Below are 27,984 nucleotides of genomic sequence, written 5' to 3' on the forward strand. Positions count from 1 at the left end.
GTAATATAAATCAGTAAGACAAGTGTGCCGTGGTGTGACTGCTCAAAACTTACCTTCCGAGGTACAAAGGGTTCTTAAGAGGAACTTCCAGTTATGAATGATTTCAGTCAGAAAATGATTTCAAAAAGTTTCCGAAAAATTTATTAAAAAATTTCAAATGATAATATGAATGCAAATACAAAAGAGTAAAAGTAAAAATATAAAAAATGGAAAAGGAAAACAAAACTCAAAGACCAAACCTAAACCTGTGAGTGTAGACACTTGAGGTTTTAAAAGATCTTGGCTCAGAGACTAAGTCCCAAAATGGGATTTCAAAAGTCAGAGTGATGTGGATTCGTTGAGCAAAGCAAAAAAGAACCTCGATCAGATTTTCTACAGCGTTTTTATAGCCAAAAAGTTTCTCTTTTTTCAAGATCCTGTAACACCTCAACAATGCACGTTCGCAGAAACGTGATGCATACACAGGTCATGCCAAGTTCATGACATAGGTAATACCAAGTTCATAACATAGGTAATACCAAGTTCATAACATAGGTAATACCAAGTTCATATGTGGTTTCAGCTCGAAGACCGTGAACCGAGCAGATACTCAGAAGAGCTAATACTCAGAAACGCTAGACGCCTACGAGCTCTATGTGGTCTTGCTTCAATGTATGGCACACTCATCTTGACCTCACAGGAGCGTAGGCACTACGAGTGTGTGTAAGTTTAACAGGAAATGTTGAAAGCAGAAAAAGGTTATGACTTTATGACCTATGTATTAAATGATGAAAGAATTAAATGATAATAAAAGAAAAAAACTAAAACAAATTCAACAATTGCATAACTCTTTCTGATCTTTCAACAGAAAAGATCAGAATACCTTAAAATCAGTTTACTGTGAAAGAAAGTGGCACTGTTAAACTCTGACAGCTAATATAACAAGAGCTCCTTCTCATTAAAACTTGTTTTGTTGTAACTGTTAAATCATTTCACAATGCAATCAAAGAATCACATCATCGTGGCAGCCTTCAAAAGAGACAAAGATTTGTCAATGATTATCATACGTTAACACATTTACACGGAGGTTGAACGTCCATTTGATCTTCTCTTCAATTGTGGAGGCTTCTTCTCTTGTTGGGGAGAAAAGGGATCAGCAGGTCAGTGTAATTGACTAATTCAATAATTGTCAGTGCTTATTTAAATCAAATGTAACTTCATTTTCAACATTTGTGAAGAAACAGATCAAAGTGAGATCTCATTTGATCACACAACGCTTGCTGACTGTAACCTTTATTTGCTTAAGCAGTTTGAACAAACCACAGGTTATATGTACAGACCTATAAATCCATGAAAAAAATATACTGTAATATCAAATTTTCAGATATAAAAGCTGAAGATCTTAAAAAAGAGATCAAGTGTTAATGTTTTACAGTGTCAGGAAAGTCATATTTAACTCAGTCGGAATCATAAAATGTTTGCAAGATTAAAGATTAAACCATTGAGACAGTGCCTTCAATCTGTAAGTTTTTAAATAATGATATGCTCTAAATGATTAGTTTTTTTCAGTTTAAATGTCATCTTTATTGAAAAACTTAATCAAATCATCTCACTACAGCAGGAAGACATGGTACAGAGAGAAGAAACGGATGAAACTGGAAGACAAGGCTGCTATAATTGCAGAACAAAAGAGACGTGCAAAGAGCAAAGAGGATCTGGAAAAGAGGAAGAGAATACATGATGAACTGTTAAAGAACACAGAGACACAGCTGGAGTCAACAGATGTTTTAATTAACAAAATGACTGAGAGGAAAGGGAAACTAGAGAATGATAAGGAACAAATTGAAAAGTACCTCAAAGAAACAGAGAGGAAGAGTGAAGAGGTTTAGAAACAGTTTCAGAGAGAAGAGGTTCAGAAACAGTTTCAGAGAGAAGAGCTTCAGAGAGAAGAGGTTCAGAGAGAAGAGATTCAGAGACAGAGAAACAGAGAAGAGGAGGAAAATAAAGATCTCTGAACTGAACAATCGTTCCTCTGCTAACATCCTCCTGTTTGAGTAAAACAGTGTGGACATACGACAACACTCCGTTACTTCATGTAAATGCTTCTTTGATTGAAATGAATTTTTTGACGTTATTGTTTTTCATAATGTTGCCTGTATCTACTTACTGTAAAACTTCTATTAAAAGCTCAGGCTTTTATTTCCTTTCAGTCTATGAAATGATTCTGTGTTTCTTTGGGACAGACGTCAATCAGAGACGAGCTCGTGCACAGCAGCAATGATGCTGAAGACTTTAAAACTGTAAATTTACACCAGAAAGAATGTTTAACTGTTAATCATTACATTTACATTTATATCCATTTTCAAGTGTGTATAGAAGAATCGTTTATCATGTAACCTTGAACACACACAAAAGACAAACAGAGACATTTAGCTTAAAAGTTTGAAGAAGCTGTTAGCTTTCTACTAAATTAATGAAAATGTTTGATTGGCTTGATGCATTTACTTTTGTTTTGTGTTTTATTTTGTCTGCAGTGTTTTAATTTCAAACTTTATTTAAAAAAAAAAAATCAATTTCTCAATTTCTGTAAAATTGTGTCCTGGGATATTGTCATAATCCAATGTGTCATATATATTTCAAGGCTGAATGAAAAATATTTAAAACCTGTTATAAAATAACAATAAAAGGCAATAAAAATGAAATGGGTGTAGGTTAGAGTACGCTTGGTTGATTAATTCTGGACTTTGACCCTGCAGTATGAAGGTAGATATGTTGCAAAATGTGAGAGCTTATAGAATGAGATGTGAGAGTTTGAAGAATGACATCTCATTCTACAAACTCTCACATCACATTCTACAAACTCTCACATCACATTCTACAAACTCTCACATCACATTCTACAAACTCTCACATCTCATTCTACAAACTCTCACATCACATTCTACAAACTCTCACATCTCATTCTACAAACTCTCACATCACATTCTACAAACTCTCACATCACATTCTACAAAGAAAGTGGCACTGTTAAGGTCTGACGGCTAATATAACAAGAGCTCCTTCTCATTAAACCTTGTTTTGTTGTAACTGTTAAATCATTTCACAATGCAATCAAAGAATCACATCATCGTGGCAGCCTTCAAAAGAGAGATAGATCTGTCAATGATTATCATACCTTGACCCATTTACACGGAAGTCGAACGTCCATTTGATCTTCTCTTCAATTGTGGAGGCTGCTTTTCTTGTTGGGGAGAAAAGGGATCAGCAGGTCAGTGTAATTTACTAATTAAATAATTGTCAGTGCTTATTTAAATCAAATGTAACTTCATTTTCAACATTTGTGAAGAAACAGATCAAAGTGAGATCTCATTTGATCACACAACGCTTGCTGACTGTAACCTTTATTTGCTTAAGCAGTTTGAACAAACCACAGGTTATATGTACAGACCTATAAATCCATGAAGAAAATATACTGTAATATCAAATTTTCAGATATAAAAGCTGAAGATCTTAAAAAAGAGATCAAGTGTTAATGTTTTACAGTGTCAGGAAGTCATATTTAACTCAGTCGGTGTTATAAAATGTTTGCCTCTGAGAGCAGAAAGATTAAACCATTGAGACAGTGCCTTCAATCTGTAAGTTTTTAAATAATTATATGCTCTAAATGATCAGTTTTTTTGTTCTTAAACAGATGATAAAACAGGGCTTGTTTTTGGGTGTGGCTACCTTTGGCAGGTTGCTACCATGGCACCATAAAAAAGTTTAGTACAGCTTTACTGAAAAGCACTGTGCCTGTTTCTTGCTTGCCACAATAAGCATCCAGATCAATATTACAAGTACAGCATGTTAATACCTTGCTATTATCTTGTTTCTGTTTGATAACCAGTCCCTCCCCTCCAGTCCTGCCATCTTGTTTAAATATGGTTGCATGTGGTACCAAAAAACAACATGGCGATAGCTAAAATTTCAGACACGAGGACAACACATGGTGGGCCACAAACCAATGATAAGAGATTACTTAGCCAGCATCCTCTTTTACAGCCCATAGACTGAATGAAAACAGAAATGATAAACTACTAGCAGGCCTAGAAAAAGGTCACCTGTATTTTGCATTCAAATTGTTGAAGCATTATAAGTTAGCCTGAAGTCAAAATATCTACACAAAGCCCTTGTCTATTTCCTTCAAACATATTTTATCTTGAAATTGTCTGATTTCATTTCCAGGTCTCCAGGATGTGTCACATGACATTCTTCATCACTTTCCTGCTTCTGCTACCACAAAGATGTAAAGGTAACGTATTCACATATTGTCATTTTTTGTTTGTTAGTTTTCAAGTAAAAGGTGAAGAGTTAAGGCAAGGGCTAGTTTGTTCTATCTTAATGTTGACTATCACATGTGAAGCAAGTACAGAAACCATTTGACTGCAGTCAGCAGGGGGTCTTTAGTTTTACTGGTGTCATGTATGAATGACTCTTTAAAATGTGGCTCAACTATTCATGTTGTTGGTGTCTGAAGTTATCAAAGTACAAAGTCTGTTGTACAAAGAGATGCACGTACCAAACTGTTACTGAGCACACACGTCATGACACTCAAACAGGACTTCCCCATGTGACCAATGAAGCCAATCTGGGACCCTCAATTCACTAGACAAACTCTCTTCCCAGGTCTCCTTGAAGTAATCGGTTCACCTCAACCAATACTGGCAATTGTTGGTGATGACATCATTTTGCCATGTCACCTAAGACCTGCCATGGATGCTGCTTCTAAGACTGTGGAGTGGACGAGACCAGACCTGAAACCAAGATTTGTACATGTGTGGCGTTCTGGTCAAGAACTACTAGATGCCCAACATCCATCCTATGAGGGAAGAACATCACTGTTTATCAATGAACTGAAGAATGGAAATGTTTCCCTGAAACTCTCCAAGGTGAGACTGTCTGATAAGGGGAAATACAGATGCTTCCTTCCCTTGTCTGATATTCACTCTACTGTCGAGCTCGTCTTTGGTAAGTCATCAATTGCTCAGCTTCACATTTATTCATGCACATAAGTCACTATCTAAACACATGATTGCATGACCTGTTGCTGGGGGACCAGACATGGGTGGGTACTGGAGGAGTTCTGGTCCCAATTACTCACTATAGAACTGACCAATCATGTGTGAGCAAGCTTTAGTTGTTTGCAGGCAAACAATCCATACACCATTTGCACAGTTAACTCAGTGTTAGCTCTGTCTGTAAGCATGCTCTCTGTATATTTGATATGTATTTCATAATGAATGCTGTGTTGTTTAACGCTCTATGTATAGCCTACTGCATCTGTCCTTGACAAATAAACACCTAACCCTAACCCCCTGACAACAGTACAGCATTACATACCTTTCTGTTTTTAACAATGTGCATTGTAGGTAGATATTTGTTTAAAGAGTACCAGTAGACGTAAACTCAAACCACATTATCACATCTAAAGTTGCTAGTCAACAATAGTTCACTTAGAGGTTATCCGTTATCCAAAATCTCTTCAAGCAACACTGGGAGTCCAGAAGTACTGGCTATCAGCCCCAGAGGCTAAACTATCCTCAGATGACAACCAATGGATTCTTGGTTCACTAAACTGTTGACTTCACACTGAAGCTTCTTAGGGAGGCAAGTGTAAAAGCCCTGACACACCAAGCAGACGGCAAAGAACAAGTGGTGATGATGTCTGGCCAAAAAGTTGCACTACAACTGCAAATATTACAGCTGATGGCCAACCACCACGTACGTTCTGCTAAAAGGCCAACGGGGGCCAACGGGTAGCGACTGACACACTGCAAAAACTAGGGCGACGAACTCTCACCAACGGTCCAACTGGGACCGACAGCCAACAATCTCCTTGGTGTGTCAGGGCCTTTAGGGTCTATATTGAACTACCCTTATATATAAGCACTGGAACCTAAGGGTAATTATCTAAGCCACTCTATTAACATAAAAGTGTTAAAAATATACTGGTTAGAGCAGGGGCGTCGTAGTGGGGGGAAAAGTGGGACTGACTACCCAGGGCCCCAGTGGGGAGGGGGGCGCTTCATGGGCCTGAAATAAAAATCTATTTCTTATTTAGCTTTTTTTCTCTAAGTTACAACTGAAATAAGATCACTAAAATTGTCTGAATAAATGAACAAACATTCAGAATTCCTTTCTGGAAAAAATGTAGAGTCTCTCGACTGAATTGATCTATCAGCAGTCATTCGAGTCAGGAGTGAGAGATGTGGCAGGCTGCAGATTAAACCAGATTAAGCCAAGAATATTGTTTTGTTCAATTTGTGTTTTATGCATAAATTCATTATATGAATCCCCTTCATAGATACAATTTTATATGACCCTATTTTGTGAAAATATTACATCGCGGTAAAAAAGAGTCCACTTTGGAGCGATATTTAGCTACAGTAACACATTTGATATCAACAGATTCTTTGTAAACTCTCAATTCATATGATACCAATGTTGTCGCGCTAGCAGCAAAACTGAGTCTGCTACTTTTGCCCAAAAAACAATATTTTGAAGTCAGAACAGAGAAGAACTAGCCTATTATAGCCTCATTTTAAAGTGATGGTAGAATCTAATTAGGATTTATTGTTTGTTTACATTTTATCATTAATGCCAGTAGAATTTTTAATCCAATAAGCTAACCAATAAGATCACTTGAGACAATAAAAGCCTTTAGAACATTAACTATAACAAGTTCATAATTAAAATAATGCTGCTTAAAATGTTTCAAATGTCTGAAAGGTGCAAATATTACAAAGTTTAAATTATTTTTAAGCTATGAGGAAATATTACAGTGATGATTTATCTTCCATTTTCAGGGTGTAAAACAAAGCATAGTTGTTCAAAGTTTTTATGGGTCATTTGTGTGATGGTCATAGAAATGTTCCGGGTTAGTTTGGACCGTGGTAGGGGCCCAATGTGATATCTTTTCACGGGGCCCCTGGGTTAGAGTTATAATGACAACAAACATATATGAATGTATACAGTATGTGTGTGAGTGTGCAACATCTATTTTAACACCTGTAAAAACACCAGAGCAAAAATACCACCAATAAAACACGTACAAGTGATTCAGATATTTCATGGGTACATGGACAATGAGGAGTTAAAGAACAGCAGCTAAATATTTATAAGAATGTGTTTTCACAGTAATATGGGATCAGTGTCTTTGATTTCAAGATGAGCTGAAATCAAATTAATAAAACTTTATTTGTATTAATCTGTTGACTAAACATCTTTTTAATTCGATCAATTAGGTTCTGCGTCCTCACTGACCGTAAGCATTTCCAAAGCCAGCAGTGGAGTGGATCTTCAATGTAAATCTGAAGGCTGGTATCCAGAGCCTGAGGTGTTGTGGCTGGACGGTGATGGAAACCTCCTCTCTGCTGGATCTACAGAGATCATCAGAGATCCCAATGATCTCTATACTGTCAGCAGCAGAGTGACTGTGGAGAGGAGACACAACAACATGTTCACCTGTAGAGTCACACAGAACAACATCAACCAGACCAGAGAGACACAGATACATGTTCCAGGTAGATACATTATTAATCAGTCATTGATGTTGTCACTTCTTCAGTTACAGACAGTTCATGTTAAGCTCTGTTAAGTAATTTGGCTCGTGTTTTATCATTTCAGATGAGCTCTTCATGGTCCAGTTTAGTTCTATTATCCGCATCACCATCTGTGTCATTGTGTGCTTCGTGTCGATCGTTGCAGTTGTTCTTGTTGTGAGGAAATGTGGACAAAACAAGAGTAAGTGTCATCTTTATTGAACTTCTTTCAAAAAGTTATTTTACATCAGTTCTGTTGAGAGTTCATTTCTTAGACTCAAAACAAGTCATCCAATGTGATCTCAGCCTTTACAACATCCAGTGCAGGTATATCACCTTACCTGTACCGTGGCCACTTACCAAATATATGTCAATATCAGATTTCTGTGAACCCTACTTTCCCACCCTGAAACCCCTCTCCCAAATGGGAAGACAACATAGTAACACAGGTCTGAACTAAACACATGCCTTTTCTTTTAATGTAGAAATCAAGAAGCACCATGAGGGTGAGACTGACCTGGGAGAAAGAAAAATGTTCAGACATGACATTGAGAAGTTAGAGATAAAAGAGAAAGAACTGGAACATGTACAACAGGTGATTACAGCACTGACGGAGCAGAAGAAGGATCTGAAGACACAGAGAGAGAAAATCATCTCACTACAGCAGGTAGACATGGTACAGATAAAGAAGAACCAGAAAATGCTGGATGACACTTGTGCTTCTTATAGCAACATAAAGAAGAATCTTGAAAAGACCAAAGAGGATCTGGAGAAGAGAAAGACAATACATGATGAACTGTTAAAGAAAACAGAGACCCAACTGGAGTCAACAGATGCTTTAATTAACAAAATGACTGAGAGGAAAGGGAAACTAGAGAATGATAAGGAACAAATCATAAAGGACCTCAAAGAAGCAGAGAGGAAGAGAGAAGAGGTTCAGAGAAACAGAGAGGAAGAGAAAAGAGTTTCAGAGAAAGAGAGAAGAGGTTCAGAGAAAGAGAGAAGAGAGAAGAGGAGGAAAAGATGACAAAGGAACATGAAACACAGTCGCCAGAGGGAGGTGACGTAAGAAATAATCCATCTTCCAGCACTAACATTCAATAGTTTCAAAGTATATTTTCTTCATCTGCAGCGTTATTAGCTGAAGAAATCAAACATGAATCATTCTCGACCAGATGTGACCACAGTTCATTTTGGTCATTACTAAAGGTTGTGATTAATCTTTATGATTTATCTTGTGTGATATCAGTGTTTTTTTTAATTTCCTATATGGATTCATGGTTTGACTTTTAATACATGCTTTTAAAAAAATGTTTTACTGATTAATTCAAATGTCCTTGTCTTTTTGTTTGATTCAGAGTTAAATAAATCACATTTTCTGGAGTTTTCAAGCTGACTTGGTTTCATAAGAGGGTTCATTTATATTTGTAAAAACTGATTTTCTTACATTTGAAGAAAATGTTTGCGTGCAATTAAAAATAAATAAATACATTTCAGTCATGACTTCTCTCTGAGATATCTTCTCTTTTCATATTAGGATTTTAAATGTAAACACAAGAACTATTGCTGTAATACACATATGATAAAATTATTCAGTAAATGCATGCAATTACCTGGTGTAATACACCAAGAGGAAAACATAAGGTGTTTTCAGACCAAACAGTTCTGTGGACTTTTTGAAGAGGAGTTTCCTGACAACATAAAACCATGAGGACTTTTTTTCTGTCTGAATTGGCACCGTCATGGTTCCTACTCTGAAGCAGGGGCTAAAAAGGTTCCTCTAAACGGGGTTCTAGGAACTAAAATAGGTCCTAGTTCCTGCAATGTGGAATCAATAAAAGAGGAGGAGGGTTCCAACAGTTTTTAGAACAATTTAAAATTCCTGCCGTCTGAAAACACCTATAGGGAGCTAATAAAGATTACTCTTTGTAATCCACATACCGTCAGACTAGTGAGGATCAGGATTGAAGTTGAAGGACTTGCCACGTCTAGTTTAATCATGACAGATATCAATTATTTGGGATTATTCTACTTTTGACCCCCTCCTCCCCATCAATCTATACATCCATATATGATGGATGTATAGATTGAACGGAGGTTTTCAGTTGGTTGTTTACCAAGAAAATGATGCATGTATTTTTGTGAAAATCTTTTTCTCTGAAATGTTAAAATGATTAGATGAGGAAAATATGATAGGACTGATTTTTATTGTTGGGTTGCAAAAAAAAAATTGTCAACAGAGTATCTGCAGAAATCACAGTGTTGTTTCAGTGTGTTATACATTTCTGTGCTGGAACTCCAAATACTGCACAGAAGATAGTTTATTTTCAGTATTTTTATAGTTCGAAAAAACTAATTATTATTTTAAATTCACTGAGTCCCCAAAGTAAAATGACTTTGGTAGCTGGAAAGGGAAAAGATCAGAATACCTTAAAATCAGTTTACTGTGAAAGAAAGTGGCACTGTTTAGCTCTCACGGCTAATATAACAAGAGCTCGTTCTCATTAAACCTTGTTTTGTTGTAACTGTGAAATCATTTCACAATGCAATCAAAGAATCACATTATCGTGGCAGCCTTCAAAAGAGACAAAGATTTGTCAATGATTATCATACGTTAACACATTTACACGGAGGTTGAACGTCCATTTGATCTTCTCTTCAATTGTGGAGGCTGCTTTTCTTGTTGGGGAGAAAAAGGGATCAGCAGGTCAGTGTAATTTACTAATTAAATAATTGTCAGTGCTTATTTAAATCAAATGTAACTTCATTTTCAACATTTGTGAAGAAACAGATCAAAGTGAGATCTCATTTGATCACACAACACTTGCTGACTGTAACCTTTATTTGCTTAAGCAGTTTGAACAAACCACAGGTTATATGTACAGACCTATAAATCCATGAAAAAGATATACTGTAATATCAAATTTTCAGATATAAAAGCTGAAGATCTTAAAAAAGAGATCAAGTGTTAATGTTTTACAGTGTCAGGAAAGTCATATTTAACTAAGTCGGTATCATAAAATGTTTGCAAGATTAAAGATTAAACCGTTGAGACACTGCCTTCAATCTATAAGTTTATAAATAATTATATGCTCTAAATGATCAGTTTTTTTCAGTTTAAGTGTCATCTTTATTGAAAAAGTTAATCAAATCATCTCACTACAGCAGGAAGACATGGTACAGATAGAGAAGAAACGGATGAAACTGGAAGACAAGGCTGCAATAATTGCAGAAAAAAAGAGACGTGCAAAGACCAAAGAGGATCTGGAGAAGAGAAAGACAATACATGAAGAACTGTTAAAGAACACAGAGACACAACTGGAGTCAACAGGTGCTTTAATTAACAGAATGACTGAGAGGAAAGTGAAACTAGAGAATGATATGAACAAATTGAAAAGTACCTCAAAGAAACAGAGAGGAAGAGAGAAGAGGAGGAAAATAAAGATCTCTGAACTGAAGAATCGTTTATCATGTAACCTTGAACACACACAAAAGACAAACAGAGACATTTAGCTTAAAAGTTTGAAGAAGCTGTTAGCTTTCTACTAAATTAATGAAAATGTTTGATTGGCTTGATGCATTTACTTTTGTTTTGTGTTTTATTTTGTCTGCAGTGTTTTAATTTCAAACTTTATTTAAAAAAAAAATCAATTTCTCAATTTCCGTAAAATTGTGTTCTGGGATATTGTCATATTCCAATGTGTCACATATATTTCAAGGCTGAATGAAAAATATTTAAAACCTGTTATAAAATAACAATAAAAGGCAATAAAAATTAAATGGGTGTAGGTTAGAGTACGCTTCGATGATTAATTCTGGATTTTGACCCTGCAGCCTTCTCTCGCTTTAACACCTCAAAAGAAGAAACTCGGACACACACAGCAGGTACGTCCAATTTGTACAAGAAAAAGCGTGTTTGTATGGATTATTTCTGATATATTGTTCAACATCATCTTTAAATTCTTAGCTGGTTCTTTTAGTACAAACTGCTATCTTCCTCAGAAACCTTCTTTTAAAAATAGTTGCTCGGATCATTTGCTTCGAATGCACAAAATGTGGTCGCTGTCAGTCTTTGTAATGGTGAACAGGTGGATCATAGTGTGCAAAAACAAAAAATAACATTTTTAAAAAACAACAAATGGAAGCTGAAGATTTCTCTCTTTTCTTTAATTGCAGGTCCTTTGAAAATTATTACAGCGTGCTTTCCTGCAAAGTGTTTTAGCCATTTCTCTTAAGAGCACGACTTTTATTTCAAGTTTTCAGATATATTTTTAAAAATGTTGGTGCAGTTTATAAGTTATTTCCTTTGAATTTTCAGCATTACAGAATGATTAACACGAAGCACGAACACCTCGGTGACTTCAGGGCGTTGGTCATCATGCAACACTCTCTGGTCCTCTTTATTTTGACATGTTCTTGTGGAGGTAAAATACAAATACATGTTGAAAGGTCTTGATGAGAGTAATTATACTTTTATATTTATGCAACTGTAAATAATACATTTTTCCAAAAATGTTTTTTGTTTTTTTTATCAATTTAGCTGAATGTTTGCTGAAAGTAACTCGTATAGCTTGCATTAGTAAGCCAAATTTTAAATACTTTTATTGTGCTAGGTATTGATTGGAGGTGTTGCCAAATTTGGAAGTGATAAAAAAATCTCATCTTAACTTTCCATTCGAACTCCTTCCATGTGGGGCTATTTGTTTTCATGTGTCCCCTTTTTTACATGATAGGATCCATTTCTCATCCAAAATAATGGTGTTCATCACTAGTTCCCATTTCTCATTGACATATGACTATTTCAAGACTAAAGGGCAGAGAATGTGCTTTATTTATATGATCCTGGATTAAAAGTAAAAGTCCAATCCAAAAAAAACATGGTCTGATTTCTTTTGCCTTCAGGTCATTCTCAGGTGATTGGTTCGTCTCAGCCAATAGTGGCAATAGTTGGTGATGATGTAATTTTGCCTTGTCAACTTGAGCCTGCTGTGGATGCTCGTGAAATGACAGTGGAGTGGGCAAGACCTGACCTGAAGCCCAAGTATGTCTTCTTGAGGCGAGACGGCACAGAGCTTCAACAGGACAAACATCCGATGTACAAGGGGAGAACATCACTGTCTGAAGATAAACTGAGGTGGGGAGACACATCACTGAAACTCACCGAGGTGAAACTCTCTGATTCAGGAGCATACAGGTGCCTTGTTCTTGGAACCAAAACAGAATATGTAATTAAGCTGACTGCAGGTAAGTTCAAATTTCATTCCATTGTGCACACATTATTATTATGCAGAGAAAGGTATGGTAGTTAGGTTGACCTACAGGAGTAAACATTTTATGACATTATCTGGAACGAATGCTTGTCTTCATTGAAATGGTTGTATTGGTTCACTCTGTCTTAAACTGGACTTTTTCCTGCCAACCTCAAAGTCTTCAAGGAGTTAGGGTTTATCCTTCTAAATCTTGCTGCAGTTGCAGAATATTGTTTTCTTCTATTGTGTTTGCATTGCTGGAAACATCCTTTTATCATACACTCTACCCAGCTCCCTGCAGCATCCATAATGTGACATCTGAATGAGACAACTTGAATCCTTGGAACAGAATGGGCTTTTGACAACCTCAGCCTGACAATGAAGATTTTGGAATTTATGACAACAAGAAAAGCACAAAGGGCTTACTTGGGGACTGACAAGATGTTGTACTTTCGTTGGCCACAAGCTGGGATTTTCTTTCTTGTTTCAAATGTTTAACCTGACTACTTTTTTGGACATTTTTCCTCGTGATTAGGTTCTGTATCTTTACCGACCGTGAGCATTTCCAAAGCCAGCAGTGGAGTGGATCTTCAGTGTAAATCTGAAGGCTGGTATCCAGAGCCTGAGGTGCTGTGGCTGGACGGTGAGGGAAACCTCCTCTCTGCTGGATCTACAGAGATCATCAGAGGTCCCAATGATCTCTATACTGTCAGCAGCAGAGTGACTGTGGAGAGGAGACACAACAACATGTTCACCTGTAGAGTCACACAGAACAACATCAACCAGACCAGAGAGACACAGATACATGTTTCAGGTAGATACATTATTAATCAGTCATTGATGTTGTTAATTCTTCAGTTACAGACAGTTAATGTTACGCTCTGTTAAGTAATTTGGCTCGTGTTTTATCATTTCAGATGAGCTCTTCATGGTCCAGTCTAGTTCTATTATCCGCATCACCATCTGTATCATTGTGTGCTTCGTGTCGATCGTTGCAGTTGTTCTTGTTGTGAGGAAATGTGGACAAAACAAGAGTAAGTGTCATCTTTATTGAACTTCTTTCAAAAAGTTATTTTACATCAGTTCTGTTGAGAGTTAATATCTTAGACACAAAACAAGTCATCCAATGTGATCTCAGCCTTTACAACATCCAGTGCAGGTATATCACCTTACCTGTACCGTGGCCACTTACCAACAATATGTCAATATCAGATTTCTGTGAACCCTACTTTCCCACCCTCAAACCCCTCTCCCAAACGGGAAGACAACATAGTAACACAGGTCTGAACTAAACACATGCCTTTTCTTTTAATGTAGAAAACAAGAAGCACCATGAGGGTGAGACTGACCTGGGAAAAAGAAAAATGTTCAGACATGAACATCAGCTTCTGTTGGAGAAAGAAGGAGACGTAGATCAACCCATGACTGGAAATGAGAAGATGAAGTTATTAGATAATATAAAGGCTAAACAAGATGAGAAGTTAGAGGAGAAAGAGAAAAAACTGGAACATGTACAACAGGTGATTACAGCACTGACGAAGCAGAAGAAGGATCTGAAGACACAAAGAAATCAAATCATTTCATTACAGCAGGAAGACATGGTACTGATAGAGAAGAACCAGAAGATGCTGGATGACACTTATGCTTTTTATAAAGAGACAAAAAAGAATCTTGAAAATACCATAAAGGTTCTGAAAAATAGAAAGACAATACATGATGACATGTTAAAGAACACAGATAAACAACTGGATTCAACAGATGCTTTGATTAAAAGAGTGACCGAGAGGAAAGGGAAACTAGAGAATGATAAGGAACAAATCAAAAAGGACCTCAAAGAAACAGAGAGGAAGAGAAAAGAGGCTCAGAGAAAGAGAGAAGAGGAGGAAAAGATTACAAAGGAACATGAAACACAGTCGCCAGAGGGAAGGGACGTAAGAAATAAAAGAGAAGAGGTTCAGAGATAACAATCAGAGGAGGAAGGCGATCAGAGCAAACATCCATCAGAGCAGTCAGAGGAGGAAGAGTACGAAAGAAATAATCCATCTTCCAGCACTTACGTTCAATAGTTTTACAGAATATTTTCTTCATCTGCAGCATTATTAGCTGAAGAAATCAAACATGAATCATTCTCGACCAGATGTGACCACAGTTAATTTTGGTCATTACTAAAGGTTGTGATCAATCTTTATGATTTATCTTGTGTGATATCATTGTTTTTTTAAATTCCCTCTATGGATTCATGGTTTGACTTTTAATACATGTTTTTAAAAAAATGTTTTACTGATTAATTCAAATGTCTTTGTCTTTTTGTTTGATTCAGAGTTAAATAAATCACATTTTCTGGAGTTTTCAAGCTGACTTGGTTTTATAAGAGGGTTCATTTATATTTATAAAAACTGATTTTCTTACATTTGAAGAAAACGTTTGCATGTAATTAAAAATAAATAAATACATTTCAGTCATGACTTCTCTCTGAGATATCTTCTCTTTTCATATTAGGATTTTAAATGTAGACACAAGAACTATTGCTGGAATACACAAATGATAAAATAATTCAGTAAATGCATGCAATTATTTGGTGTAATACACCAAGAGGAAAACATAAGGTGTTTTCAGACCAAACAGTTCTGTGGACTTTTTGAAGAGGAGTTTCCTGACAACATAAAACCATGAGGACTTTTTTTCTGTCTGAATTGGCACCATCATGGTACCTACTCTGAAGCAGGGTCTAAAAAGGTTCCTCTAAACGGGGTTCTAGGAACTAAAATAGGTCCTAGTTCCTGTGATGTGGAATCAATAAAAAAGGAGGAGGGTTCCAACAGTTTTTAGAACAATTTAAAATTCCTGCCGTCTGAAAACACCTATAGGGAGCTAATAAAGACTACTCTTTGTAATCCACATACTGTCAGACTAGTGAGGATCAGGATTGAAGTTGAAGGATTTGTCACGTCTAGTTTAATCATTACAGGTATCAATTATTTGGGATTATTCTACTTTTGACCCCCTCCTCCCCATCAATCTATACATCCATATATGATGGATGTATAGATTGTTTTTTTTACTAAGAAAATGATGCATGTATTTTTGTGAAAATCTTTTTCTCTGAAATGTTAAAATGATTAGATGAGGAAAATACGATAGGACTGATTTTTATTGTTGGGTTGCAAAAAAAATTATGAATGGAGTATCTGCAGAAATCACAGTGTTGTTTCAGTGTGTTCTACATTACATTTCTGTGCTGGAACTCCAAATACTGCACAGAAGATAGTTTATTTTCATCATTTATTATTTCAAATTCATTGAGTCCCCAAAGTAAAATGACTTTGGTAGCTGGAAAGAATACCTTTCAAATCAATTTACTGTGAAAGAAAGTGGCACTGTTTAGGTCTGACGGCTAATATAAGAAGAGCTTGTTCTCATTAAAACTTGTTTTGTTGTAACTGTTAAATCATTTCACAATGCAATCAAAGAATCACATCATCGTGGCAGCCTTCAAGAGAGAGATAGATCTGTCAATGATTATCATACGTTAACACATTTACACGGAAGTCGAACGTCCATTTGATCTTCTCTTCAATTGTGGAGGCTTCTTTTCTTGTTGGGGAGAAAAGGGATCAGCAGGTCAGTGTAATTTACTAATTAAATAATTGTTAGTGCTTATTTAAATCAAATGTAACTTCATTTTCAACATTTGTGAAGAAACAGATCAAAGTGAGATCTCATTTGATCACACAACGCTTGCGGACTGTAACCTTTATTTGCTTAAGCAGTTTGAACAAACCACCGATTATATGTTTTCTTCTGGAGAGGACAGACCTATAAATCCATGAAAAAAATATACTGTAATATCAAATTTTCAGATATAAAAGCTGAAGATCTTAAAAAAGAGATCAAGTGTTAATGTTTTACAGTGTCAAGAAAGTCATATTTAACTCAGTCGGTGTTATAAAATGTTTGCCTCTGAGAGCAGAAAGATTAAACCATTGAGACAGTGCCTTCAATCTGTAAGTTTTTAAATAATTATTTGCTCTAAATGATCAGTTTTTTTGTTCTTAAACAGATGATAAAACAGGGTTTGTTTTTGGGTGTGGCTACCTTTGGCAGGTTGCTACCATGGCACCATAAAAAAGTTTAGTACAGCTTTACTGAAAAGCACTGTGCCTGTTTCTTGCTTGCCACAATAAGCATCCAGATCAATATTACAAGTACAGCATGTTAATACCTTGCTATTATCTTTTTTCTGTTTGATAACCAGTCCCTCCCCTCCAGTCCTGCCATCTTGTTTAAATAAGGTTGCATGTGGTACCAAAAACAACATGGCGATAGCTACAATTTCAGACACAAGGACAACACATGGTGGGCCACAAACCAATGATAAGAGGTTACTTAGCCAGCATCCACTTCTACAGCCCATAGACTGAATGAAAACAGAAATGATAAACTACTAGCAGGCCTAGAAAAAGGTCACCTGTATTTTGCATTCAAATTGTTGAAGCATTATAAGTTAGCCTGAAGTCAAAATATCTACACAAAGCCCTTGTCTATTTCCTTCAAACATATTTTATCTTGAAATTTTCTGATTTCATTTCCAGGTCTCCAGGATGTGTCACATGACGTTCTTCATCACTTTCCTGCTTCTGCTACCACAAAGATGTAAAGGTAACGTATTCACACATTGTCATTTTTTGTTTGTTAGTTTTCAAGTAAAAGGTTAAGAGTTAAGGCAAGGGCTAGTTTGTTCTATCTTAATGTTGACTATCACATGTGAAGCAAGTACAGAAACCATTTGACTGCAGTCAGCAGGGGGTCTTTAGTTTTACTGGTGTCATGTATGAATGACTCTTTAAAATGTGGCTCAACTATTCATGTTGTTGGTGTCTGAAGTTATCAAAGTACAAAGTCTGTTGTACAAAGAGATGCACGTACCAAACTGTTACTGAACACACACGTCATGACACTCAAAGCAGGACTTCCCCATGTGACCAATGAAGCCAATCTGGGACCCTCAATTCACTAGACAAAATCTCTTCCCAGGTCTCCTTGAAGTAATTGGTTCACCTCAACCAATACTGGCAATTGTTGGTGATGACATCATTTTGCCATGTCACCTAAGACCTGCCATGGATGCTGCTTCTAAGACTGTGGAGTGGACGAGACCAGACCTGAAACCTAGATTTGTACATGTGTGGCGTTCTGGTCAAGATCTACTAGATGCCCAACATCCATCCTATGAGGGAAGAACATCACTGTTTATCAATGAACTGAAGAATGGAAATGTTTCCCTGAAACTCTCCAAGGTGAGACTGTCTGACAAGGGGAAATACAGATGCTTCCTTCCCTTGTCTGATATTCACTCTACTGTCGAGCTCGTCTTTGGTAAGTCATCAGTTGCTCAGCTTTACATTTATTCATGCACATAAGTCACTATTTAAACACATGATTGCAGGACCTGTTGCTGGGGGACCAGACTTGGGTGGGTGCTGGAGGAGTTCTGGTCCCAATTACTCACTATAGAACTGACCAATCATGTGTGAGCAAGCTTTAGTTGTTTGCAGGCAAACAATCCATACACCGTTTGCACAGTTAACTCATAGTTAGCTCTGTCTGTAAGCATGCTCTCTGTATATTTGATATGTATTTCATAATGAAGGCCGTGTTGTTTAACTCTCTGTATAGCCTACTGCATCTGTCCTTGTCAAATAAACACCTAATCCTAACCCCCCTGACAACAGTACAGCATTATATACCTTTCTGTTTTTAACAATGTGCATTGTAGGCAGATATTTGTTTAAAGAGTACCAGTAGACGTAAACTCAAACCACATTATCACATCTAAAGTTGCTAGTCAACAATAGTTCACTTGGAGGTTATCCGTTATCCAAAATCTCTTCAAGCAACACTGGAAGTCCAGAAGTACTGGCTATCAGCCCCAGAGGCTAAACTATCCTCAGATGACAACCAATGGATTCTTGGTTCACTAAACTGTTGACTTCACGCTGAAGCTTCTTAGGGAGGCAAGTGTAAAAGCCCTGAAACACCAAGCAGACGGCAAAGAACAAGTGGTGATGATGTCTGGCCAAAAAGTTGCACTACAACTGCAAAGATTACAGCTGATGGCCAACCACCACGTACGTTATGCTAAAAGGCCAACGGGGCCAATGGGTAGCAACTGACACACTGCAAAAACTAGGGCGACGAACTCTCACCAACGGTCCAACTGGGACCGACGGTCAACAATCTCCTTGGTGTGTCAGGACCTTTAGGGTCTATATTGAACTACCCTTATATATAAGCACTGGAACCTAAGGGTAATTATCTAAGCCACTCTAATAACATAAAAGTGTTAAAAATATACTGGTTAGAGCAGGGGCGTTGTAGTGGGGGGAAAAGTGGGACTGACTACCCAGGGCCCCAGTGGGGAGGGGGGCCCTTCATGGGCCTGAAATAAAAATCTATTTCTTATTTAGCTTTTTTTCTCTAAATTATAACTGAAATAAGATAACAAAAATTGTCTGAATAAATGAACAAACATTCAGATTTCCTTTCTGGAAAAAATGTAGAGTCTGTCTCAAAGGCCCCTCTCCCACCTTCTGATTACGTAGAATGGTTTAGTCCGCCCCGCACCTCTCGACCCTCTCGACTGAATTGATCTATCAGCAGTCATTCGAGTCAGGAGTGAGAGATGTGGCAGGCTGCAGATTAAACCAGATTAAGCCAAGAAAATCGTTTTGTTCAATTTGTGTTTTATGCATAAATTCATTATATGAATCCCCTTCATAGATACGATTTTATATGACCCTATTTTGTGAAAATATTACATCACGGTAAAAAAGAGTCCACTTTGGAGCGATATTTAGCTATCGTAACATATTTGATATCAACAGATTATTTGTAAACTCTCAATTCATATGATACCAATGTTGTCGCGCTAGCAGCAAAACTGAGTCTGCTACTTTTGCCCAAAAAACAATATTTTGAAGTCAGAACAGAGAAGAACTAGCCTATTATAGCCTCATTTTAAAGTGATGGTAGAATCTAATTAGGATTTATTGTTTGTTTACATTTTATCATTAATGCCAGTAGAATTTTTAATCCAATAAGCTAACCAATAAGATCACTTTAGACAATAAAAGCCTTTAGAACATTAACTATAACAAGTTCATAATTAAAATAATGCTGCTGGAAATGTTTCAAATGTCTGAAAGGTGCATATATTACAAAGTTTAAATTATTTTTAAGCTATGAGGAAATATTACAGTGATGATTTATCTTCCATTTTCAGGGTGTAAAACAAAGCATAGTTGTTCAAAGTTTTTATGGGTCATTTGTGTGATGGTCATAGAAATGTTCCGGGTTAGTTTGGACCGTGGTAGGGGCCCAATGTGATATCTTTTCACGGGGCCCCTGGGTTAGAGTTATAGTGACAACAAACATATATGAATGTATACAGTATGTGTGTGAGTGTGCAACATCTATTTTAACACCTGTAAAAACAAAAGTATTACTAATAAAACACGTACAAGTGATTCAGATATTTCATGGGTACATGGACAATGAGGAGTTAAAGAACAGCAGCTAAATATTTATAAGAATGTGTTTTCACAGTAATATGGGATCAGTGTCTAAGATGAGCTGAAATCAAATTAATAAAACTTTATTTGTATTAATCTGTTGACTAAACATCTTTTTAATTCGATCAATTAGGTTCTGCGTCCTCACTGACCGTAAGCATTTCCAAAGCCAGCAGTGGAGTGGATCTTCAATGTAAATCTGAAGGCTGGTATCCAGAGCCTGAGGTGTTGTGGCTGGACGGTGAGGGAAACCTCCTCTCTGCTGGATCTACAGAGATCATCAGAGATCCCAATGATCTCTATACTGTCAGCAGCAGAGTGACTGTGGAGAGGAGACACAACAACATGTTCACCTGTAGAGTCACACAGAACAACATCAACCAGACCAGAGAGACACACATACATGTTCCAGGTAGATACATTATTAATCAGTCATTGATGTTGTCACTTCTTCAGTTACAGACAGCTGATGTTAAACTCTGTAAAATAATTTGGCTCGTGTTTTATCATTTCAGATGAGCTCTTCATGGTCCAGTCTAGTTCTATCGTCCGCATCACCATCTGTGTCATTGTGTGCTTCATGTCGATCGTTGCAGTTGTTCTTGTTGTGAGGAAATGTGGACAAAACAAGAGTAAGTGTCATCTTTATTGAACTTCTTTCAAAAAGTTATTTCAAATCAGTTCTGTTGAGAGTTAATTTCTTAAACACAAAACAAGTCATCCAATGTGATCTCAGCCTTTACAACATCCAGTGCAGGTATATCACCTTACCTGTACCGTGGCCACTTACCAACAATATGTCAATATCAGATTTCTGTGAACCCTACTTTCTGACCCTGAAACCCCTCTCCCAAAGGGAAGACAACATAGTAACACAGGTCTGAACTAAACACATGCCTTTTCTTTTAATGTAGAAATCAAGAAGCACCATGAGGGTGAGACTGACCTGGGAGAAAGAAAAATGTTCAGACATGACATTGAGAAGTTAGAGATAAAAGAGAAAGAACTGGAACATGTACAACAGGTGATTACAGCACTGACGGAGCAGAAGAAGGATCTGAAGACACAGAGAGAGAAAATCATCTCACTACAGCAGGTAGACATGGTACAGATAAAGAAGAACCAGAAAATGCTGGATGACACTTCTGCTTTTTATAGAAACATAAAGAAGAATCTTGAAAAGACCAAAGAGGATCTGGAGAAGATAAAGACAATACATGATGAACTGTTAAAGAACACAGAGACCCAACTGGAGTCAACAGATGCTTTAATTAACAAAATGACTGAGAGGAAAGGGAAACTAGAGAATGATAAGGAACAAATCATAAAGGACCTCAAAGAAACAGAGAGGAAGAGAGAAGAGCTTCAGAGAAACAGAGAGGAAGAGAGAAGAGGAGGAAAAGATGACAAAGGAACATGAAACACAGTCGCCAGAGGGAGGGGACGTAAGAAGTAATCCATCTTCCAGCACTAACATTCAATAGTTCAAAGTATATTTTCTTCATCTGCAGCGTTATTAGCTGAAGTAATCAAACATGAATCATTCTCGACCAGATGTGACCACAGTTCATTTTGGTCATTACTAAAGGTTGTGATTCATCTTTATGATTTATTTTGTGTGATATCAGTGTTTTTTTTAATTTCCTATATGGATTTATGGTTTGACTTTTAATACATGTTTTTAAAAAAATGTTTTACTGATTAATTCAAATGTCTTTGTCTCTTTGTTTGATTCAGAGTTAAATAAATCACATTTTCTGGAGTTTTCAAGCTGACTTGGTTTTATAAGAGGGTTCATTTATATTTGTAAAAACTGATTTTTTTTACATTTGAAGAAAATGTTTGCGTGTAATTAAAAATAAATAAATACATTTCAGTCATGACTTCTCTCTGAGATATCTTCTCTTTTCATATTAGGATCTTAAATGTAGACACAAGAACTATTGCTGGAATACACAAATGATAAAATAATTCAGTAAATGCATGCAATTATCTGGTGTAATACACCAAGAGGAAAACATAAGGTGTTTTCAGACCAAACAGTTCTGTGGACTTTTTGAAGAGGAGTTTCCTGACAACATAAAACCATGAAGACTTTTTTTCTGTCTGAATTTGCACCGTCATGGTACCTACTCTGAAGCAGAGGCTAAAAAGGTTCCTCTAAACGGGGTTCTAGGAACTAAAATAGGTCCTAGTTCCTGTGAGGTGGAATCAATAAAAAAGGAGGAGGGTTCCAACAGTTTTTAGAACAATTTAAAATTCCTGCCGTCTGAAAACACCTATAGGGAGCTAATAAAGACTACTCTTTGTAATCCACATACCGTCAGACTAGTGAGGATCAGGATTGAAGTTGAAGGACTTGCCACGTCTAGTTTAATCATTACAGGTATCAATTATTTGGGATTATTCTACTTTTGACCCCCCTCCTCCCCATCAATCTATACATCCATATACGATGGATGTATAGATTGTTTTTTTGCTAAGAAAATGATGCATGTATTTTTGTGAAAATCTTTTTCTCTGAAATGTTAAAATGATTAGATGAGGAAAATATGATAGGACTGATTTTTATTGTTGGGTTGCAAAGAAAACTATGAACGGAGTATCTGCAGAAATCACAGTGTTGTTTCAGTGTGTTATCCATTACATTTCTGTGCTGGAACTCCAAATACTGCACAGAAGATAGTTTATTTTCAGTATTTTTGTAGTTCAATAAAATCATTTATTATTTTAAATTCACTGAGTCCCTAAAGTAAAATGACTTTGGTAGCTGGAAAGGGAAATGTAGCATGTCCTGGACATGCAAAAAGGGGTGAATAACTTTACTATAGCTAACGGAAGCTCACCACACATTAGTTAACTAGACTACTCTTTCCTAGAACTAAATGAGAGCTCACTCCCTACCAACCTGCTCGTCTACTCTTTCCTAGTGGAAGGAGCTATGTAAAATTACTCCTCTAACACCCTTTGGAGGACGGATGAACAAGTTATAATCACAGCCCCAGGATTATCTGCCTAACATTCATTTCTAGAATAATTAGATTCAGGATAACCCCTGGTATAGGACTCTAGATTACCCCCCGGAGAGGGAATAACTGTGAACTCCCCTCACTAGGATGTTAGGTGTGTATTAAGTGTGTAATATAAATCAGTAAGACAAGTGTGCCGTGGTGTGACTGCTCAAAACTTACCTTCCAAGGTACACAGGGTTCTTAAGGGGAACTTCCAGTTATGAATGATTTCAGTCAGAAAATGATTTCAAAAAGAATTTCAAATGATAATATGAATGCAAATACAAAAGAGTAAAAGGAAAAATATAAAAAATGGAAAAGGAAAACAAAACTCAAAGACCAAAGTCTAAACCCGTGAGTGTAGACACTTGAGGTTTTAAAAGATCTTGGTCTCAGAGACTAAGTCCCAAAATGGGATTTCAAAAGTCAGAGTGATGTGGATTCGTTTAGCAAAGCAAAAAAGAACCTCGGTCAGATTTTCTACAGCGTTTTTATAGACAAAAAGTCTCTCTTTTTTCAAGATCCTGTAACACCTCAACAATGCACGATCGCAGAAACGTGATGCATACACAGGTCATGCCAAGTTCATGACATAGGTAATATCAAGTTCATATGTGGTTTCAGCTCGAAGACCGTGAACCGAGCTGATACTCAGAAACGCTATACGCCTACGAGCTCCTATGTGGTCATGCTTCAATATATGGCACACTTATCTTGACCTCACAGGAGTGTAGGCACTACGAGTGTGTGTAAGTTTAACAGGAATTGTTGAAAGCAGAAAAAGGTTATGCCTTTATCACCTATGTATTAAATGATGAAAGAATTAAATGATAATAAAAGAAAAAAACTAAAACAAATTCAACAATTGCATAACTCTTTCTGATCTTTCAACAGAAAAGATCAGAATACCTTAAAATCAGTGTACTGTGAAAGAAAGTGGCACTGTTAAGGTCTGACAGCTAATATAACAAGAGCTCGTTCTCATTAAAACTTGTTTTGTTTTAACTGTGAAATCATTTCACAATGCAATCAAAGAATCACATCATCGTGGCAGCCTTCAAAAGAGACAAAGATTTGCCAATGATTATCATACGTTAACACATTTACACGGAGGTTGAACGTCCATTTGATCTTCTCTTCAATTGTGGAGGCTGCTTTTCTTGTTGGGGAGAAAAGGGATCAGCAGGTCAGTGTAATTTACTAATTAAATAATTGTCAGTGCTTATTTAAATCAAATGTAACTTCATTTTCAACATTTGTGAAGAAACAGATCAAAGTGAGATCTCATTTGATCACACAACGCTTGCTGACTGTAACCTTTATTTGCTTAAGCAGTTTGAACAAACCACAGGTTATATGTACAGACCTATAAACCCATGAAAAAAATATACTGTAATATCAAATTTTCAGATATAAAAGCTGAAGATCTTAAAAAAGAGATCAAGTGTTAATGTTTTACAGTGTCAGGAAAGTAATATTTAACTCAGTCGGTATCATAAAATGTTTGCCAGATTAAAGATTAAACCATTGAGACACTGCCTTCAATCTGTAAGTTTTTAAATAATTATATGCTCTAAATGATTAGTTTTTTTCAGTTTAAGTGTCATCTTTATTGAAAAAGTTAATTAAATCATCTCACTACAGCAGGAAGACATGGTACAGAGAGAAGAAACGGATGAAACTGGAAGACAAGGCTGCTATAATTGCAGAAAAGAAGAGATGTGCAAAGACCAAAGAGGATCTGGAAGAGAGGAAGACAATACATGATGAACTGTTAAAGAACACAGAGACCCAGCTGGAGTCAACAGATGTTTTGATTAACACAATGACTGAGAGGAAAGGGAAACTAGAGAATGATAAGGAAAAAATTGAAAAGTACCTCAAAGAAACAGAGAGGAAGAGAGAAGAGGTTCAGAGAGAAGAGATTCAGAGAGAAGAGGTTCAGAGAGAAGAGATTCAGAGAGAAGAGGTTCAGAGAGAAGAGATTCAGAGAGAAGAGGTTCAGAGAGAAGAGAGAAGAGACAAGAGAGAAGAGAGAAGAGGAGGAAAATAAAGATCTCTGAACTGAACAATCATTCCTCTGCTAACATCCTCCTGTTTGAGTAAAACAGTGTGGACATACGACAACACTCCGTTACTTCATGTAAATGCTTCTTTGATTGAAATGTATTTTTTGATGTTGTTGTTTTTCATAATGTTGCCTGTATCTACTTACTGTAAAACTTCTATTAAAAGCTCAGGATTTTATTTCCTTTCAGTCTATGAAATGACCCTGTGTTTCTTTGGGACAGACATCGATCAGAGACGAGCTTTTGTAACCCGTTTCAAACACAACGTGCACAGCAGCAATGATGCTTGAGACTGTAAAACTGTAAATTTACACCAGAAAGAATGTTTAACTGTTAATCATTACATTTACATTTATATCCATTTTCAAGTGTTTATAGAAGAATCGTTTATCATGCAACCTTGAACACACAAAAGACAAACAGAGACAGATAATAAAAAAGGACAAAGGTCAGCAGTTCAGTTTGAGCTGTTAAAACGGGCCACTCATTAACAGAGCAGAGAAAATGAAAGTACATATGAGGACACACAAGTGCACCAACAGTGACACATTCAGAATATTTAACTTAAAAGTTTTAAGAAGCTGTTAGCGTTCTACTAAATTAATGAAAATGTTTGATTGGCTTGATGCATTTACTTTTGTGTTTTATTTTGTCTGCAGTGTTTTAATTCCAAACTTTATTTAAAAAAAAATCAATTTCTCGTTTTCTGTAAAATTGTGTTCTGGGATATTGTCATATTCCAATGTGTCACATATATTTCAAGGCTGAATGAAAAATATTTCACTGAAACCTGTTCTAAAAGAACAATAAAAGGCAATAAAAAATGAAATGGGTGTAGGTTAGAGTACGCTTGGTTGATTCATTCTGGACTTTAACCCTGCAGCCTTCTCTCGCTTTAACACCTCAAGAGAAGAAACTCGGACACACACAGCAGGTACGTCCAATTTGTACAAGAAAAAACGTGTTTGTATGGATTATTTCTGATATATTGTTTAACATCATCTTTAAATTCATAGCTGGTTCTTTTTGTACAAACTGCTATCTTCCTCAGAAACCTTCTTTTAAACATAGCAGTCGATTTAGTTGCTCTGATCATTTGCTTCGAATGCACAAAATGAGGTCGCTGTCAGTCTTTGTAATGGTGAACAGGTGGATCATAGTGTGCATGTGTTTTAGCCTTTTCTCTTTCTTCAGAGCATGACTTTCATTTCACGTTTTCAGATATATTTTAGACTTTTTTGGTGCAGTTTATAACAGAGCTTTTTTTCTTTGAATTTTCAGCATTACAGAATGATTAACACGAAGTACGAACACCTCGGTGACTTCAGGGCGTTGGTCGTCATGCAACACTCTCTGGTCCTCTTTATTTTGACATGTTCTTGTGGAGGTAAAATACAAATACATGTTGAAAGGTCTTGATAAGAGTAATTATACTTTTATATTCATGCAACTGTAAATAATACATTTTTCCAAAAATGTTTTATATTTTTTTTATCGATTTAGCTGAATGTTTGCTGAAAGTAACTCGTATAGCTTGCATTAGTAAGCCACATTTTAAATACTTTTATTGTGCTCGGTATTGATTGGAGGTGTTACCAAATTTGGAAGTGATAAAAAAATCTCTTCTTAACTTTCCATTCGAACTCCTTCCATGTGGGCCTATTTGTTTTCATGTGTCCCCTTTTTTACATGATAGGATCCATTTCTCATCCAAAATAATGGTGTTCATCACTAGTTCCCACTTCTCATTGACATATGACTATTTCAAGACTAAAGGGCAGAGAATGTGCTTTATTTATATGATCCTGGATTAAAAGTAAAAGTCCAATCCAAAAAAAACATGGTCTGATTTCTTTTGCCTTCAGGTCATTCTCAGGTGATTGGTTCGTCTCAGCCAATAGTGGCAATAGTTGGTGATGATGTAATTTTGCCTTTACAACTTGAGCCTGCTGTGGATGCTCGTGAAATGACAGTGGAGTGGGCAAGACCTGACCTGGACCCCAAGTATGTCTTCTTATGGCGAGACGGCACAGAGCTTCAACGGGACAAACATCCGATGTACAAGGGGAGAACATCACTGTCTGAAGATAAACTGAGGTGGGGAGACATTTCACTGAAACTCACCGAGGTGAAACTCTCTGATTCAGGAGCATACAGATGCATTGTTCTTGGAACCAACAAAGAATATGTTATTAAGCTGACTGCAGGTAAGTTTGCATTTATCCATTGTGCACACATTATTATTATGCAGAGATAGAGTAGTATGTTAGGTATGGTAGTACATTGAAATGGTTGTATTGGTTCACTCTGTCTTGAACTGGACTTTTTCCTGCCAGCCTCAAAGTCTTCAAGGAGTTAGGGTTTATCCTTCTAATGCTTGCTGCAGTTGCAGAATATTGTTTTCTTCTCTTGTGTTTGCATTGCTGGAAACATCCTCTTATCATACACTCTACCCAGCTCCCTGCAGCATCCATTATGTGACATCTAAATGAGACAACAAGAAAAGCACAAAGGGCTTACTTGGG

The 27,984-nt window shown here is 36.6% G+C and overlaps 5 protein-coding genes and 1 long non-coding RNA gene across 6 annotated transcripts in view; all 6 read left to right on the forward strand.

Moving 5' to 3' along the window:
• Nucleotides 1-15,273, forward strand: part of LOC136177384 (butyrophilin subfamily 1 member A1-like) — a 30,561-nt gene extending 15,288 nt beyond the window's left edge. The window contains exons 5-7 of the mRNA XM_065950506.1: nucleotides 13,344-13,622; nucleotides 13,726-13,842; nucleotides 14,126-15,273. Of these exons, the coding sequence (XP_065806578.1) occupies nucleotides 13,344-13,622; nucleotides 13,726-13,842; nucleotides 14,126-14,772 (1,043 nt within the window). The 3' untranslated portion in view covers nucleotides 14,773-15,273. The remainder of the gene's footprint in view (nucleotides 1-13,343; nucleotides 13,623-13,725; nucleotides 13,843-14,125) is intronic.
• LOC136177382 (CD276 antigen homolog) overlaps nucleotides 1-26,306 on the forward strand; it is a 55,861-nt gene extending 29,555 nt beyond the window's left edge. Inside the window, exons 6-7 of the mRNA XM_065950497.1 lie at nucleotides 25,300-25,389; nucleotides 25,433-26,306. Coding sequence (XP_065806569.1) covers nucleotides 25,300-25,389; nucleotides 25,433-25,453 — 111 coding nt within the window. The 3' untranslated portion in view covers nucleotides 25,454-26,306. The remainder of the gene's footprint in view (nucleotides 1-25,299; nucleotides 25,390-25,432) is intronic.
• On the forward strand, nucleotides 717-2,188 carry LOC136177386 (uncharacterized). Its single transcript, XR_010665001.1, has 2 exons — nucleotides 717-1,862; nucleotides 1,932-2,188. It is a non-coding gene; the product is annotated as an uncharacterized lncRNA (long non-coding RNA).
• On the forward strand, nucleotides 2,964-8,586 carry LOC136177486 (butyrophilin subfamily 3 member A2-like). Its single transcript, XM_065950859.1, has 6 exons — nucleotides 2,964-3,247; nucleotides 4,204-4,270; nucleotides 4,645-4,986; nucleotides 7,263-7,541; nucleotides 7,645-7,761; nucleotides 8,045-8,586. The coding sequence occupies exons 2-6, from the start codon at nucleotides 4,213-4,215 to the stop codon at nucleotides 8,584-8,586; spliced, it is 1,338 nt and encodes a 445-aa protein (XP_065806931.1). The 5' UTR covers nucleotides 2,964-3,247; nucleotides 4,204-4,212.
• On the forward strand, nucleotides 10,171-22,141 carry LOC136177383 (butyrophilin subfamily 3 member A2-like). Its single transcript, XM_065950504.1, has 6 exons — nucleotides 10,171-10,266; nucleotides 17,401-17,467; nucleotides 17,843-18,184; nucleotides 20,513-20,791; nucleotides 20,895-21,011; nucleotides 21,294-22,141. The coding sequence occupies exons 2-6, from the start codon at nucleotides 17,410-17,412 to the stop codon at nucleotides 21,797-21,799; spliced, it is 1,302 nt and encodes a 433-aa protein (XP_065806576.1). The 5' UTR covers nucleotides 10,171-10,266; nucleotides 17,401-17,409; the 3' UTR covers nucleotides 21,800-22,141.
• LOC110000086 (CD276 antigen homolog) overlaps nucleotides 16,342-27,984 on the forward strand; it is a 28,520-nt gene continuing 16,877 nt past the window's right edge. The window contains exons 1-4 of the mRNA XM_065950507.1: nucleotides 16,342-16,429; nucleotides 26,343-26,393; nucleotides 26,741-26,846; nucleotides 27,325-27,666. Coding sequence (XP_065806579.1) covers nucleotides 26,750-26,846; nucleotides 27,325-27,666 — 439 coding nt within the window. The 5' untranslated portion in view covers nucleotides 16,342-16,429; nucleotides 26,343-26,393; nucleotides 26,741-26,749. The remainder of the gene's footprint in view (nucleotides 16,430-26,342; nucleotides 26,394-26,740; nucleotides 26,847-27,324; nucleotides 27,667-27,984) is intronic.

The sequence above is a fragment of the Labrus bergylta genome, chromosome 22 (assembly GCF_963930695.1).
Source record: "Labrus bergylta chromosome 22, fLabBer1.1, whole genome shotgun sequence".
Lineage (NCBI taxonomy): Eukaryota > Metazoa > Chordata > Actinopteri > Labriformes > Labridae > Labrus > Labrus bergylta.

Coding starts and splice junctions, on each gene's coding strand:
- LOC136177486 (XM_065950859.1), top strand. CDS start 4,213: ATGTGTCACATGACATTCTTCATCACTTTCCTGCTTCTGCTACCACAA. Junction 4,271..4,644: donor GCTACCACAAAGATGTAAAG/GTAACGTATTCA, acceptor CTCTCTTCCCAG/GTCTCCTTGAAGTAATCGGT. Junction 4,987..7,262: donor TACTGTCGAGCTCGTCTTTG/GTAAGTCATCAA, acceptor TCGATCAATTAG/GTTCTGCGTCCTCACTGACC.
- LOC136177383 (XM_065950504.1), top strand. CDS start 17,410: ATGTGTCACATGACGTTCTTCATCACTTTCCTGCTTCTGCTACCACAA. Junction 17,468..17,842: donor GCTACCACAAAGATGTAAAG/GTAACGTATTCA, acceptor ATCTCTTCCCAG/GTCTCCTTGAAGTAATTGGT. Junction 20,792..20,894: donor GACACACATACATGTTCCAG/GTAGATACATTA, acceptor TTATCATTTCAG/ATGAGCTCTTCATGGTCCAG.